The 17,004-nt window shown below is 47.7% G+C and overlaps 1 protein-coding gene across 1 annotated transcript in view; it reads right to left on the bottom strand.

Annotated features, from left to right (window-relative positions):
- Window positions 1–7,328: 7,328 nt before the first annotated feature.
- The window catches only part of CREB3L2 (cAMP responsive element binding protein 3 like 2), a 133,445-nt gene continuing 123,769 nt past the window's right edge, over window positions 7,329–17,004 (bottom strand). The window contains exons 9-12 of the mRNA XM_062194628.1: window positions 15,696–15,795; window positions 15,341–15,467; window positions 13,793–14,009; window positions 7,329–12,404 (exon numbers count right to left, since the gene is read on the bottom strand). Of these exons, the coding sequence (XP_062050612.1) occupies window positions 12,329–12,404; window positions 13,793–14,009; window positions 15,341–15,467; window positions 15,696–15,795 (520 nt within the window). The 3' untranslated portion in view covers window positions 7,329–12,328. The remainder of the gene's footprint in view (window positions 12,405–13,792; window positions 14,010–15,340; window positions 15,468–15,695; window positions 15,796–17,004) is intronic.

Below are 17,004 nucleotides of genomic sequence, written 5' to 3'. Positions count from 1 at the left end.
AAGTTAATGCATAATGGGAGACCAGGAGGAAGCACCTGGCTCCTGGCTTCAGATTGGCCCAGTGCGCCAGCCTTAGCGGCCATTTAGGGGATGAACCAACGGAAGGAAGACCTTTCTCTCTGTCTCTCTCTCTCTGTCTAACTCTGCCTGGCAAAAAAATAATAAAAATAAAGTTAATGCATAAACCTATAACTTGTTAAGTTCCTTATATGATAAAATAATTTTATTTTTATTTAATTTTTATGTTATATTCAGTGTTAATCAAAACAATTTTAATGTTTAAAGAGGGAGAAATGCTAACTCTCTTTGATACTTAGTTGGAATCCATGAAAGTGTAAAATCATAGATTTAGCTATAGTTTGTAAATAATACAAATCTAGTCATCCTACATACACAATACTTATGTAGTAGATATTATATCCCAGCTATTAATGTATCACTTATACTCACTGTAAAGCCACAACAACTCTTTAAGTTGCCTCTCATTTTTCTTTCCATTTTACACATAGAGAACTGAAGCAGAGGTTAAGAGACTTACAGGGACACTAAAGGTAGTACACTGCAGAGTCAGGATTTTGAGCCCTGGTTGCCTGGTTGTCAGCTTCAAGCCCCAAATTATTTCTAGGACAGAATTACAGTTAGATCCACCTGTGATTCCTCCTACTGAGCTAAACATTTCCTTTTTTCCATATACATCTGTGAGTTCTAATCTTGCCTTTTGAAGACAGATCTATTTCTTCTATTAAAGTGCCCTTCTCTATCTAGGATAATAGGATGTTCATGAAGTGAAATTCCTTATAAATCAACCAGTGTTGCCCTGCATTTACAGAGGTATTTCCAATGTAATGGGTCTCCTTATGATTGTGTCTAATCTGTGGTGTTGTGGGTTGCATTCGTGGGGAGCAATTACTGAAATTGAGGATGGGATGTGAGTTGTTTATTAAGGCTCCAAACCTATGGAAGAAAAGCAGCAGCAGCAGGACGAGATGGAGAAGTCAAACCGAAACAGAATTCTAACAAAGCCTTACCCAATCCGTCAGGGAGCTCAGAAGTGAAGAGTTCCTACCGAGTCATCCTACACTGGAGTTGGAGAGACAGGGTCTTTCCATCCCCTCGCTGCCCAGTCCCTGGATATTAGCTGTTCCAGTGACCTCAGGAGAGGCAATCTGGGTTTTGAGGCACAAGTTGGAGGAAGTAATAGCTGGTTGTTGTCTGCTCACCATACTCATCAAGTTTCTCATTAGACAAAGAAAGGTCAGAGGTTACCTTCATATAATCAAGTAGAAACGCTGATTTCTCAACAGCAGAACTGGAACCCTGAAAACAGGAGAATTGCAGCATTGAGGAAGAATAATTGTCAACCTAAAACTGTGTATCCAGCAAAACTATCTATTGGGAATCAGAATAAAAGCCAATCATGGACAAATTAAAGATCAGAGCAATACTCTCACTTAATCCTCTTTCTGTATTACCCTTAGTGACGATTAACATTTTTCATGCCTTATCACCTTTTCAAATGTGTGAGACAGCTAGCTAGCCAAGACAGGTTTAACATTTAACATTTCCTGACCGTGGCTAATGCAAACATAAATTTCTTTGAATTTCAGTCTCACAACAATATAGTCCATTAGATTATTATTTTTAAAATCAGTCATTAGCTCATAAGTCCACACATTTAACCATTTTTCCATCCTTCCCATAGCTTCAGCACTACTATACATGCTACATTAGCACTATTTGGAATGACTTCACTCACAGATTGACATTTGCTCTTCTTTTTCTAAATATACTGTATTCTTGATTAATTAGCATTAAACTCATGGCTAATAGAATTATAGCTCATGTTAAAATCATTTTTAAATTTGTGGCAAAACCTCTAGCTCATAATTGTTCATAATACTCACTCTCTTATACCCAGAGATCCATCTCCCTCCTGTTTGTGCGAAAATTCAGTCTAGAGTAATGCAGGCAGCATCTAAGATCACTATCAGTCTAGCAACATCTGAAGGAAATGGAGTTGGAACAGATACTTCTTCACTGCTTGTTCTTGGTGTCAGCCAAAAATGGTTCTAGCAATTTATACTTCCTCCAACAATGTATTCCTATTTCACAGTACACATAGCCATGCTTCTTGTTGTTGGATTTTAATATTTGCCAGTTTACTGAGTATAACATGACATCTTCTGGTTGTTATTGTTTAAATTGAAACACATTCTTTCTCTTTAGAAGCACTTTTTAAAAAATTATTTTATTGCATATTTAATCTAAACATCAAAAATTAGTCAGAATGTTTACTCTCCTCCTGAACAACTTGTGGACCTTAGAAGCCTGAATTCTGAACACTTCTCATTTTCGTAGTTGAGTTGTACAGCTGAGTCACATTATTTACAGATTCCTTGTATGTGAACACACCTACTCACTAAAATTTATTTGTAACCATTTATTACCCCCCTATTAGTTAGGCAATGGTGAGGTGAGACCAACTGCTGAATTGTCTTGGAAATTCTTGGAGCTTCTTTGGTGGAGGTAATTGAAATAGAACATAGCTTATGCCAACAGAGACCAAATAAAGAAGACATAGGACCGAACAGGAAGATTAAGGAAACTTCATGCTGAAGAATTAAAATTCTTCCTGGCTCTGTTGCCCACCCTGAACTCAGAATACTAGAACATTCCCCAGTGAGGACACATATAGTCTCCTCTTGAGAAACTATCCCTGGGGACCCCTAACCCGAGAGTTAGCTTATCATCCCACGCCTTTCCAGGGCACGGTTCAGTCCATTTACTAATGTTGTCTTCTTTTATTGGAGAATTTTAAGCATTTTTAGTGTGATTCTCAGACACATATAAATTTTATATGTGATCTCGAACAACACATAAATATAAACCTAAGAGACCGAAATTACAGGCCTGTGTTCTGGCACAGTCGATTAAGACACCACCAGCTACTCCAGCATCCCATATGATCCTGCTGTTTCTGGATCCAGCTCCCTACTAATGTGCCTGGGAAAGCCTAAGTACTTGGACCTCTGTAACCCATGTAGGAGACCTGGATGGAGTTCCTGGCTACTGGCTTTGGCTGGGCCCACTCCTGGCCATTGCTGCCATTTGGGTGGTGAACCAGCTGATGGAACATCTCTCTCTCTGTCTCTCCCTCCCCTTTTGTAACTCTGCTTTTCAAATAAATAAATGAATCTTAAAAAGAAAAGGCTGAAATTAAAGTTGCATGAATCAGTGTCAACCTGTACTAGATTCATTCTGGTATTTTTTTACTTCATTCTACACAATTCCATTCCATGCCCTCTTTTCCCATTCTATTTTCTCTTTTTTAAAAGCAGTGGTCAAAACATACTAACTTGATTTCTCAACATTTTGACTCTCGGTTTGAAAAAATAGGCAAAAGGAAAAATGACCATTCACTTATCTGTCACACACATTTAAAGCAACCAATCATTGCACATCATTAATGCACTTTGGTACATGTGAATGGACACTAACATCCATTGTGATATTGAAGAAGGTTACCCATAATCGAATAAAAGAGATAAAAAGAAAACATATAGGGAAATAAAATTAGAACAAAGCATGTCACAGAAAATGTCTCAAAATAGTATTATAGGGGCCAACATCATGGCTCAGAAGGTTAAACTACTGTTTGGGATGCTGGCATCCCAATTTGAGTTCTGGTTGCTCTGCTTCCAATGCAACTTCTTGCTAACACACCTGGGAAGGTAGCAAAAGATGACCCAAGTACCTGGACCACTGCCACCCATGTGGGAGACCTGGATGCTGTTCCAGGATCCTGGCTTCAGTTTGGCCCAGCCATGGCTGTTGTGGCCATCTGGGAGTGAAGAGAAGTTGGAAGATTTTCCTCTCTTGCTTTCTCCCACTCTGAGTTTCAAATGAATAAATCTTTAATTAAATAAATTATTATAATTGACACTTAGATAAAAGATATTGCTTTTTTAAAATATTTATTTGAAAGTCAGAGTTACACAGAGAAAGAGAGGCAGAGGAGAGAGAAGTCTTCTGTCCACTGGTTCACTCCTCAGTTGGCTGCAACGGCCAGAACTGCGCCAATCCGCACCCATATGGGATGCCAGCACTGCAGGAGGTGGCTTTACCCGCTATGCCACAGCGCCAACCCCAAGATATTGCCTTTAAAATGTAGAGCAGGGGCCAGTGCTGTGGCGTGCGGGCAAAGCTGCCACCTGCAGTACCGGCATCCCACGTGGGCGCTGGTTTGAGTCCCGGCTGCTTCACTCTGCCATGGCCTAGGAAAGCAGTAGAAGATGGGACTTGGCCCAAGGAGATGATTTGGCAAGCTGGAGGGTCCCCTGCCCAGATGAGGTGTGGCTAATGGAAATGGTACCAGAGTGGAAGTCAGGATAGCTGGCTGTGATTCTGCCCTCACTCACTGTCACCTACTGTGGAGCTGGTCATGTTGCTGCAGGTCCCATTCCTCAGCTGAGCAACATGGACAACAATGATGGCTCCACCTTCTTTACAGATGATCAGCAGATATGTTATATAACATGGGAAAAGAGCGGTAGGTAAAACGGGAAGTCTTATACAAGTGGAATCATCACGAAATTTGAATATAATTTTTCAGATTAATGATTTACCTCTAGAATTAGAAGGAACAGACTCTAAACTGCACATTGTCTTACAGCCACGCCTCCTGGCTCAGGTCCCTGGTTTCCTGTCCCTTGGCATATTAACCACCCTTTCCACTTTCTGATCCCATCACCAATACAGTACCTTTTCCTTTACTTGCTTTTCCAAAACTCCCAAAAAGTGGGCCACCACCTAGTACAGAAGTTGTGAATCCAGATGACGGAAAGACCAGGGAAGTAATAGAAATTAGTGAACCAACCTGGGTGTGGGGAATGGAGCTACCCAAAGACGACCTACATCATCAAAGGGGCCACTACTACTCAGCTCTTCAAGTGACTGGGTCTTATCTTTCAAGAGAAGATGGAAATCTGAAGCTTTATGATTAAAAAAAAACTTCAATGTTGAAAGTTTAAACAATAATTTTAAAGTATTTATAAAATACGGTGGGATCAAGTCAGAAACACTTGTGTATTAGTTGAGTTTACAACCTTGAATCTAGGCTAACTCCTTTATTTGTATAAATCCTCAAGCTTCAAACCCAGAATAATAGAGTTAGAGACTATGGACCTGGAGTCAACACAGACCAGGACTTGACCTCTTGTCTGAAGCTAATCTTACTCTTTTTGAAATCCAGTTTCCTCAACTAGGAAAAGGGTAACTATCTACCCTCCATAAAGTTTTGGAGGAATTAAATAAGACCATAGATAATACATGAAAACCATCTGGTATACACTAGACAATAAGCATCTCCTACATCCTTAAGGCCAGAAAGTTATAATAACTTATGTGACAACCCATAAACTGTCATCTCCTCAATCCCACTTAGAGAGACAGAGAGCTCTCATACACTGGTTCACCTCTGCAATGCCCTCAATGATCAGGACTGAAGCTGGGACCTGGGAATGCAATGTAGCTCTCTCATGTGGGTGGCAGGAACCCAATTACATGGGTCATCACCACTGCTTCCCAGGGTCTGCAACAGCGGGAGCCAGAGCCAGGAATTAAACCCAGATATTCTAATGTGGGACATAGGCATCTTAGCCACTAACCTGAGTACCCACCCTCCAGTTGGTTCCTCTTCCCACTCTACCCCAATGTTCCCTTGCTTTAATAGCTCTTATTTTCAGAGATTAAGTGTGATTTACCCTGGAACCTGAGCACAAGAGCAGGACTTTGGATACCTGCTTAAACAGGCCACACTACACTCTTTAGCGCTCATTTTTCCTTTCTGCACAAAAGTGACAACTAGTGTGAAATGAGATAACCCAGCTTTTGTATTTATCTAAAATCACAGTAGGCCCACGCAGGACACCCTGCAAGCCCAAGATTTTGAGCTTGGCCTGTGACTTAATCGATCAGTGTCTAGGGAATATTTTATGTGTAGGTCTTATTGTTCAGGTATGGTGAGACCATCAGATCAGGAGACATCTGTCACTGAAAAGGTAAGACAGCTGTTACAGTTTCCAAGACAGGAGGATAGGTCATGTCACACACGGCCACAGGGGAAGCCCCAGTCAGCAGGCAGAGGAAAATGCAGGCAAGAGCCTCTGTTGAGGCTTGCACAGGCAGGAATGAGCAAGGCACGGTGAGCAGGTTCAGTACTGGCAGGTCAAGTAGTTTCAACAGGCTCTGGTACTGTGTAGTCATCTGGTACCTGAGGTCAGTCACTGGGGCAGGGAAAGTGGCCTGCAGTGTGAGAACCCATTTAGGAGGTGGCTGGGGCCTGGGCTCTGGACTGCTTGGTTTTGCAAGTGAAACATGTGCGTGTCGGCCAGGGACTGGCTAGCCCTGGCGGGAGCAAGGTCCCTCTAGGGTCAGCAAAGCATCAGAAAGACATGATTAAAACATAACAGTCTCCAAGCAGTATTTACCCCCAACCCGAGGTACCCCTGGAGAGATACCAGCATGCAGGGGAGAGGCCCCAGTATATGAAGGAGGACATGCAGGGAAAGGCCCCTCGTGTAGGAAGAGAAGGGACGGCCAGGGATGTGGGAGACAAACGCACTCAAGTCCGAGGCAGGGTCAGGTTTGCTGTGAAGAGAGAGACGCTGCTCGGCTGTGTTTTTCCCAGGTAGCCTTAGTCTCTAACATCCTGGGGCCACGTTTTCTGAGACTCAAGGAAGCCCCCACTCTCTCTGAGTGCAGACAGTTACGTTTGGGTGCAGAGAGAGCAGGATGCAGATGACTCTGCTCCAATGCACTGCCCTTCATCAATCACTTCATCAAAACTTCTGGAGCATGAATCTGTTCGGCACCCTGAGCACTCCTGTTGGCTACAGTCCAGAGCTTCCTTCTCAGACTTCCAGGGAAGGGAGAAGCAAAATCAAATCCATGACTTTGGAAATCTAGTTAGGGAAGAGTTGTAGGAGAGAGCAAAAATAAGAGTCAGGCTGTATGAACCTCCAGAGAATATTGTTTTTCTTCCTGTGATTGACTGAAAAAACAATTACATTTCTCAATAGTCTTCCAGCTGAGCCTTGGATGTAGCACTACCTAACATACAAATTGCTAGTTTGAGGCTCTTCTCTCAGTTTGACTGGATCATCAGGAAAGAATGGTTAGGAACACACACACACACACACACAAACCCATACTCAGAAGGAAAGCAAAATGCTTTTAAAATCAGATCACTAGGTTGTTAAAGACTGGGCAACATTTCACTATTTAGGAAAAATATTTATTTGCAAGAAATAGAAATACAAAAGCATAACAATTTCAATTTATTTTTTGTCCAAACTAAGTACAAGTATCCTACAAAGTATTTTTATTTTTATTGTGTTGGTATTTAGCTTATGATAAAGAGTAAAAAGCCAGTAAAAAAAAAAAAAAACAGCACAAAGACAGATAATAGACTCAAAATGCACTTAGATTTTAACACTGCTGGTCTACGCAACCTGTTAGAAAAGGGAGGGAGGTCCCAGCAACAGCACAGACATTAAAGCTTACTGCTGATTCTAGTCCAGAGGCTGCTCACTACCATTTGAGAAGGATCACTCATAGTTTGTCAAGGACTACTGGTGTTTTCCAAAGACTCATACAGCATTTTATCTGAAAGGGAGATTTTTTAAAGTAGTGTAGGTCATGGGTCCATGGTGCAAACAACGGCTTTTCTTGCCCAGCTGGTGAGTCAAGGATGGGATCCGAGACACAGAGCTTAACACCCTGGTTTTCCTTTCTCCAATGCAAAGCCTGCCAGCTGGAACTCACAGAAGACAGGATGAAAAAGACAAGAGATGGGCGTCTGGTGGAGAGCTCCAGCATGAAGCAAACAACTGGACATTGCACAGTGGGGCCATCAAGGGGGTAAATGCTGCGTGCCCTGCCCAGAGGATCTGAAAGGCTGTGTTCTCAGAAAGGAATCAGCTCAATGTGCTTCACAAATGGTTGCACTGCTCATATCCCTTAGCTCTTTATCCGTCTTGTGGGAACTAGCCGCCTTTGTTTTCTCTACCTAAAAAACTAAAGCAACACTTAGCACAGCGCCCAACCCCTTAGTAAGTGCTCAAGAAACATGACTTCCCTGCCTGCTAGAAACAGAGACAAAGCAAAGCATTCCTGAATTTCAGTTGCACCAAATGACAAAATGCAACATCTAGCTTTTTCCTGTAGTTAAGTGCCGACCCTTTGGCCACATTAATCCTCAAATGGGCAGTGGGAAAATGCTCTGCTATGAGGATATATAATGCCTTTAATCCTGACTAGCCAGGTTTTTATGCCATTGCACCCCTACCAAATGGGATTTTCCTAATGGACATAACCCCATTTCTTTCCTCCTGATGGGGCAATCTGGGAGTGGCTCACTTCCGGGAAAACATTTTTGACATTTGAAAAAAGTTCTTTCCCCCAGCCCTACTTCAATCTAATATTATAAAACCTCCAGGGACCAGGGATTTCTGTCACTCTGGGTTCATAAGTAAGGCTCTGTTTAAGGCACAAATGAGTATCTGAGACAGAAGAGGATTGTGTGTGTGTCTGGATGCATGAGACAGAGCAAGCGAGCGCGCGTGGGTCGTTTGGAAAGCTATGATTAGTGAGGTTTCCTCAGTCTTCTTACTCCCCAGTGTTCCCCAGGGCATCATGCAACACCCTTCCTTAAAACACTCAGAAGTCCTAGGAGTGGTGAAGGAAGAACGGAAGGAAGGAAGGAAGCCAGGGAGGGAGGGAGGGAGGGATGAGTGGATAACCTGAACCCTGGCTCTTTCACAGCCCCCATTTCACCACTTCCTACTGCCTGTAGCTGCATCCCAGGGGTTCTCCCCAGCTCTGCTAATCATCTCAGCGGAAAGCAGTCAAATAAAACGATGAGCTCACTAGGGCACCCCCCCGCTAGGAGCTCCCCAGGTCCTGCCAGGCCCGCCAGCAGGAGTGCCGGTGCCTTTAATCCAGGCTCCCAAAGACTGGATTCCACAGAACCTAATGAGTGGCTCATGGCAGAGAAGGGCAGGCCGAAAGCCCCCACTTCCATCTCCAGCCTCCCCGTGTCGCCAAGGCCAGCACGGCCGGCCCATTCCTCACTTGCTTTCTGGATTCTGCTCAGACGCGCACCTCACATACTGTGTGCTCAGAGGCGCTGTTCTGCCTTGAGAAAGAAATTCAACAAAACACAGCCAAAATGCTGGGCACTGCCCCACTCTTCGGATAAGGACCAACTCATTCTCCTACTCTACAGGCATGTGGGCTTCACAGCCCCCTTTTGGCGTCCAGGCTGAACTGCGATTTAGCGAGGAAAACAACCTTGTATTTACAGTTGGTCTGGAGGCAACTTGAACTGGAAGCTGCTTTCATAACCTGCGAGTCAGGTCTCCAAATAAGACCATATTAACCGAAAGGTTATCTAATTTTGCCTACACTGATGTCACACCTCACCCCACCTCCTACCAAAAAGGAGCAACCTCGTTCCGCTGTCAGATCTTTACGTAACCCTCTCTTCCTGCGAGCCTGACTCCTGAGCCCCAACACTTCACAGAAATTCGTTCTTGAAACTGGCACCACTTCGGCCTTTCATGTACACACTCCTCTGCCAAGTGCCAGTGGAGCCAGGAGAGCGACATGCCTGGGTTACCCGGGGCTCATCTGTTTTCTGCGTCTTCGCAAGGCATCCCCCTCACTGGTACCATCAGGGAAGGGGAAAGGGAAGGCCCGTCTGCATGATGACACAGATCGTTCAACAGATTTATTCTTGCTGGCTCACGGCCGCTCTGGCAGTGCCATTTTTCAACACTCACGTTCAGGTGCATTGCTCTGCCGCCATCTGACATCTTCAGAGCTAAGTGTGAATCACTGACTTTGTGGAGACACAGTCCACAGACTCTGGACCCAGCCCTGGAACAGAGGCACGCAAACACCCATCGGACACGTGGAGCCCATCGGCTGCCACACACCCAACTCTTCTGAGTCCTCTTGACCCGTTTTGCCCTTCTAAAGGGAAAACAGTTCAGTTCCCTTTACTTGCTCAAGCAAGGAACAGATTTTTCTTAAAAGAACAGCAAAACTGGCTCTTGAACCCACTTGAAAGCGCCATTGGACCTCTCTAGCTAATGTCCCCTGTGTCTACAAAGAGTCTGTCCTGGAAAGATGGTCTTCCAGTGAGAAAGCTTTGTGCTTTGTGGGCAGTGGTGTCTGGCGAGGGGAAGCAACCGCAAGAACCAAATCCTCAAAGCACTAAGGGCGGGGCCTAGAAATTTCCTTTTTCCTTCTCCCTCCTCATTCGGAACAGCAAGCTCGCTACTCCGTGAGCCTTAAGTGCCCAGCGTAGGTCAGCTGCAGCCCCGTGGGTGGCCCGGCCCCTTCGCTCCCTTCGGCCCTCAGGTGTGAAACCTTCCTTTCTCATTGTGCAAACACCACTTGAGTCCATTCTGCCTTCTTAAACCTTGTAGGGCCCCACGGGCCCCAGGTAAGCGCAGAGCGACGGGTCAGCAGTGGCCTGTGGTCACCAGCCATCGGCACGGAGCAGAGACCACTGGCCGCCCCTTGCTCCCCACAACACAAGATCAGGGGCAGCGAGAACCACGCAGCCGGCCATGCCCGGTGCAGCTCTCGCTCGCTGTGCGAACGCCAACTTGGCCGTCTCCCCGTCCGGGACCCTCTCGGTCACACGGGGACGGACAGCACTCAGTCACCACGGGGACCCCACATGGCCCAGGGGGACAGGCAGGGGTCTGCCCGTGAGGCGAAGCCTGAGACGGAACGGGCGCCCTGGGTGGGGGCCACGGCGATGGCCAGAGAGGGAGAGGAGGAGACGGAAGTCGAAGGCGCTTCGGCCGCACTAAACGTCAAATACAGAACGTAAGCACATTTCCTACAAGAAAGCATTTACAAGCCAGGAAGAGACATTGAGGGAGAGTCTCCTACCTTACAGAACACAAGACCGTTTCCATAGCTTTGTATGAAATAGAAAAGAAAAAAAATTACCTACAAAAGTTACTTTCAATCATTAAAAAACAAAAATAAAAGTAGGGTGGGGGTTAGGTTGTATCTCTTTGGGCGAGCTGCAAAGTAGCCAAACCTGTCAGTTAAGGAAGGGAGACACGCTGGTCACTGACCTTCCGGGTTGTGGACAAGCGGGGCGGAAGTGGACGTGCGGGGGGCGGGGCTGGAGGCTGGGCGGAAGTGGACAGCGGGGCGGGGCCAGAGGCGGGGCAGAAGTGGATGTCAGGGGCGGGGCTGGAGGTGGGGCCGGGGCTGGGGCGGGCCCGGGGCGGGCGGGGACGGAAGCCCACAGGGCTGTCCAAGTGCTTGCAGTCGGGCACAGGGCCTCCCTCTCTGTTATGGGAACTGGGGAGAGAGCGCATAGGGCCACGAGCCCTGGCCCGGAGCAAGGCACTGCTCCATCTTTCCCTCTGAGTTCCTCCTATAGGGGCGCACGGGCTTAAGGGGGTTTCTCAAAGGTAACTGTTTTACAGGCCTCCAAAAAGAAAGAAAACTTCATCGGGAAAGACTGGGGATCCCAGAGCCTAGGGGCCCTCCCAGCGCCAAAGGCCAACAGCTTGGAAGGAGCCGTGGGATCGCTCCGGCGTGGCTGCCCGCAGGAAGCCTGGGCGAGCTAATAAATACTATTTACAAATGGGGAGGAGAAGCTGGAGCGGCAGAGCTACGGGGGGAGGTCCTACCAGCAATGAGGCGGGGCAGGTTCGCCTGGAGTAGAGGAGCCTGATCCCTTCAGGCATTGCACTTGCGGCCTGAGAACGTGAGGGGGGGCCTCGCCCACAGTGCCAGTGCCCCGTGGGGCGAAGGCTCCAGCGGCGGGGGGCCCGGGTGGGAGCGAGGAGGGGCGTGAGTCAGTGCTTTGCCAAATCGCGACAGGCATCGTGGCGTTCTTGTGGCTACAGTCTGGGGTGTCGATCGAACCAGTCTTGTCTTCAAAGGGGTCGCGCCTCGCAGGGGAGAAAATCAGGCAAGATCTTCTTTGGCACCGCTGGCGGAAACAAGCCTGCTTGTCCCACCCTCACCCCTAACATGGTATCTACTGGAGCGGTAAGAGAGAGGGAGGGGGAGAGGCAGGCTCCCTGCTGCAGGGGAGGGGCAGGGACCAGAGGCAGGGCGCTCTGTCCCAGCCGGCGGGGAACCCCAGGCTGGCCTTCCATCCAAAGCCACGAAATGCTCGTCCGTGTCTTTGTCAAGATCCAGTGGCACGGAGGAAAAGCTTATGACAAAGGTGATTGCAGATGGAGAGGTGACGCTCAGGGCGACGGGGCGGGTGCGGGCGGCCTCTTCAGAAGGTGGTGTTCACTCTCCTGTCGAGTTCTACGACTTTCAGCGTCTCATTCCCCTCCAGGTTAGCGCTGACTCTGGGAAGGAAGGGAAAAAGAAGTATTGGCCACCAACTGTTTACCACAACTCTGATGACACAGCCAATTGATGATAGCTTATAGCTGGGCCTGGGTCCCGTTCTCTCCTAGCATGAATTCTCTGCTGCCCAAGTCCTCCCACCGACCTATCCACAGTCCCACCTTTACGCCACCCCGGAGCAGGCATCCCAGCCCAGGGGACAAGCCTGGTGGGTTTTTTTGTTTGTTTGTTTTTGTTTTTTTAATTTTTTGACAGGCAGAGTGGACAGTGAGAGAGAGAGAGAGAGAGAAAGGTCTTCCTTTCCCGTTGGTTCACCCTCCAATGGCCGCCATGGTAGCGCGCTGCGGCCGGCGCACTGCACTGATCTGATGGCAGAAGCCAGGTGCTTCTCCTGGTCTCCCATGGGGTGCAGGGCCCAAGGACTTGGGCCATCCTCCACTGCACTCCCTGGCCACAGCAGAGAGCTGGCCTGGAAGAGGGGCAGCCGGGACAGAACCAGCACCCCGACCGGGACTAGAACCCGGTGTGCCGGCGCCGCAAGGCGGAGGATTAGCCTAGTGAGCCGCGTCGCCGGCCAAGCCTGGTGGTTTGATACTGGCTTGTCCCAAGTTGCTGACAATGATTGTATTCACTGAGGATGTTTAGCCCTATGCTAAAGTCTAGGGAGGAGAGCTAATAATCCAAAGATTTAGAACTGGTTTGAAATAATAAAGAATAGAAAATAAATACGTTATCAAGTTGTGTGCACAGCCCAGGGAGTCTTGAGGCACTCAGAGGAGGGGGAGAAGAGCTCTGATATCCTGGAGACATGGCCAAACAGAGGGATCTGCCTAGGGACTTGAGCTGAACTAAGTGGGAGAGAAGACTTGTGTCGGGAGCCAGGTAACCAAACAGCTTGGTCTCCAGGAGCTTCCAGGAGGGGGTCCAGGCGTTCCCCACAACGGGAAGACTGATAATGTTTTACCTCTTTGGGGTGGTTGAAAGAATTTATGTGATAGCATACGTACAGTGATACAAATAGTAAGGGCCAGTACGTGTGCAACCTACCTGCACATGGAGACATAATAGGATATATAATGTGAGCCTCCCCTCTCAGGGCCTGGGTTAGAAAGCTGCGGAAAGAATCTACGATGGAATCTTCCCCACCAATGTGGCATTAGCCTCATTTTCCGGGAGGGCTGGGAGCAGAGCTCAGCTAAATCAGCAGCCACGCCACTCATCACCCACAAGGAGAGGCCATGTGCAGACTCGGGGGAGTTCACACTAGGTCTTCTCCCTGTCTCTGCTCAGGGCAGTCATTGGCCAGTCTACACCCCACCGTGCAGGCTGCTAACTCAGCCTGTTCCCAGTGCGCCGGCGGAGCTGAATATGTGTGTCTAGGACTCACAGGTGCTGCTGCAGCTCCGACAGCACTGACTTCTCCAGGCTGGTCTCATTCGATATAAGGAAATGAGGAAGATCCACGTCCGGTCTGGACTCCAGCCCTGACACCCTGAGCAGGGAGGAGCCTCTGTCCCAGCCCCCAAGCTCCCCTGCTGAGGCTGGGCTGGATGGTTCCTCCAGGGGAGAATGCTCTTCATAGATCAGCAGGTTCCTGGATCTCACTGAGGACAAAGCAAAGGAACAAAGTGTCAGCAAAAGGCCACAGGGGTCCAACACATCTCCTCACTCCCCATGCCCAAGGCTGGCTGCAGATGACAGCTGGTGGGTCCTTGTTGCCCAGGGCTCAAGGAGCCATCGAAACTGGGCTTTCTATAAAGGCTTCAGGGTTTTAGAGATTTTGCATCAAAAAAATTATGCCAATTATACAGTGCTGGAAGAACTCAGAAAAGCAAACAAACACGAAGTAAACCACCCCCACTGCTTTGAAAATAAAAGTCCCTTCCTTGCCCACCTTTAACTATCTAGGAGAAAGAATTTGTGCGAAGTGGGAGTCAAATACTCAGAGAGGTCTAGGTGTAGCTAAGAGGAGAAGCAACCCCAGTGAGTAGGTCTTGCAGGAAGATGAGGTACAGGGCATCGCCACTCAGACCCACAGCCCACAGCCAAGGCCATGAATCAGAGGGCACACAATCTCTCGTCTTACAGGAAAGACGGCTCTCCTGCAATTTTCTGCAACATGGAAGTTGGCTTTCAAATAAACTTAGCGATGATCCTTGGGGAGGGGGAATAATTTCTCAGTAGGCCATGGACATTATTTTATTGGAATACTAGCATTTCTGTCACATACCTGCCAAAGGACGCACCTGCCCAGTGAAGACCAGACATTTCAGGATGGCAAAACTGTCCCTAGAGCAAATATGATACCTCCTGACTCCAAGCTCATTCTATTAGTAAATCTATTTGTGTATATATCCCTTATTCACTCTCCCTTTATTCCCTACATATTTAAAAGAGATAACTGATCTACCTGAGAATATATATATACACACAAATATGTATATACATATTTCTTATCAAACACCTGAATCTCCAAATTCTGTCAATCTTGGACATCATGTTTTATAAGATACACTAATTCTTTGATTTCATTTTATAGACTCTTACTATGGTAGCACACAATTCTACTCAATGGAGGCAGAGCGCTCTTAAAATGTTATAAAAACATAATGTTCCCCCAAACATACACATCTTACTCCCTTAACAGAATCAAAAAAGAGGGAATGTAAGAATTTATCAGGGAACACAGTCTAGAGCAACAGTTTGCAAACCGCACTCTGTCAAGCTCTAGAGAATTCCCAGGGATGCTTCAGCCTGGCGGTGGGGGAGGGGCACAGGAGAACCAGCCACCGGGATATTGATAGCCCCCCATGTGCAAATGGAAAATCTCCCCTTTGTACAACTTTTCAAAGTGTGACTTTCACATACGATCGCTTTCAGAAAGCTCCAGAGAAATGAAACAAGACACTTCCCGGGTCGCTGCTTCCCATCTTACCGACAGATGCTGTGTACGGCTCAGGCATGGAATGCTGGCTGGGCAGCGCCATCTTGGTGGCTGAAGGATAGGGTCCATAGCCCTGAAAGAAGCTGCCAAAGGCAACAGCAAAGCACAGCACAACGACCTGGAAGGGGAGACAGGCATGGGGGGTTGTGGGTTCCGGGTACAGGTCCAGGGAGACTCCCTTCCACCAGGCCCACAGACTGTACCCACATATCACATTACTGTCTCACAGAGGGACAGCATGCTTTCTCTGGCCACACACAGCACTTGGCCGTGGCAAGCTGGGAGGGACCAGAGACGGGGGGCCCAAGCAGGGGCAATTACTGTTCCGTCCCTTGGGGAAACTCACCATGAGACAGGTGCCGGTCTGCGTGCCAGCCAACTTGCAGGTACGAGACACCTTGCCCATCACCAGGGTCTGCAGCTTCTGGAGTTGCTGAAGCAGAGTTCTGCCATGGTAACAGACAAAGGCCATGAGGGGAGTCTGAGCTAAGGGATGTGTCAGGATGACTCCACCTGTTCTGTGCTCCAGAACGACGCTATGACTTCATGCCTGCCTGGAACAGATACTGCAGGCTGGCTTTGGGCACAGACACAGATACCAGTACCTTAACACCATCGTCACACAGCTTGCCGGAGCTTGGAACCAGCCCGAGCACGTGAACAGCTTGCTCTGTTCTTGGACTATTCTAAGAGGTGCATGCTACCACAAATCCCTGACAGGTGTGACTTGTCAGTTTTTAAGAACAGCAAAAAGAACACTGTGATTGGATGGATCGGATCTGAATGCCTGGATCTTCCCCCTGCCCCCAGCACCACCAAATTCAGTTGTGAATTTTGGTTAAAGTTTAACCAAAAAAGAAGAGAGACAAGAAACCAGACTCCCAATATGATGGCCTTAGGAGGTGAGGCCTTTGGGAAGTAATTAGGTCAAGAGCATGGAGCCCTCACTGAATGTGGTTAGCACCCTGTGAAGTCACTAAAACCACTGGAGCTCTTCCCTTCCACATGTGAGGACATGGCTGGGAGCCACCGTCCACCACCAGGAAGTGAGCCCTCGCCAGACACCAAGCTCGCCAGCACCTTGGTCTTGGACTTCTGGGCCTCCAGAATTGTGGGCAATGAGATTCTCTTGTCTACAAGCCACTCCGTGTATGATATTCTGTTACAGAAGCTGAACAGACACAGATAATGGCATTAAAAGGAGTTCTTTCATCCAAGAAATGAGAAAATACTGATGAAAATAAGAAAAGAGAAGAAAAAGATCAGCAGAGAACAACTGGAGGCACGGCCAGAGGAGATGGCTGTGATTGGAAAAGGCAACAGCATCACTGAACAACAGGCCTGTGGGAGGCAAATGAGGGAAAGGGGGTGGGGAAGCAAAAGAAGCAAAAGAATGGCTGTGTTCAGGGCCAGGACGCAGCCACCTGCGCCGAGGCCCATGGGTCTTGAAAGCTCCCAGCACGTTCACAGTCAGAAATGAAGCCAGAACACGAAAGAGCAAAGATGCCTGATCGACTAGACTTTCGGGCTCCCAGCCAGGGGTTTTGGAACTCATCCTCTGGTTTTTCTCCAGGAAAAGACAGAGAGCAGGAGCAAACGAGTTATTTTATCCCTAAAATTGGACAACAGTGCCTCCCCTTAAAAGGGAAAGGTCT

The sequence above is a fragment of the Lepus europaeus genome, chromosome 1, assembly GCF_033115175.1.
Source record: "Lepus europaeus isolate LE1 chromosome 1, mLepTim1.pri, whole genome shotgun sequence".
In the NCBI taxonomy this organism is placed as follows: domain Eukaryota; kingdom Metazoa; phylum Chordata; class Mammalia; order Lagomorpha; family Leporidae; genus Lepus; species Lepus europaeus.
Note: the sequence above shows the minus strand (reverse complement) of the source record. Positions and strands in the feature narration are given on the sequence as shown.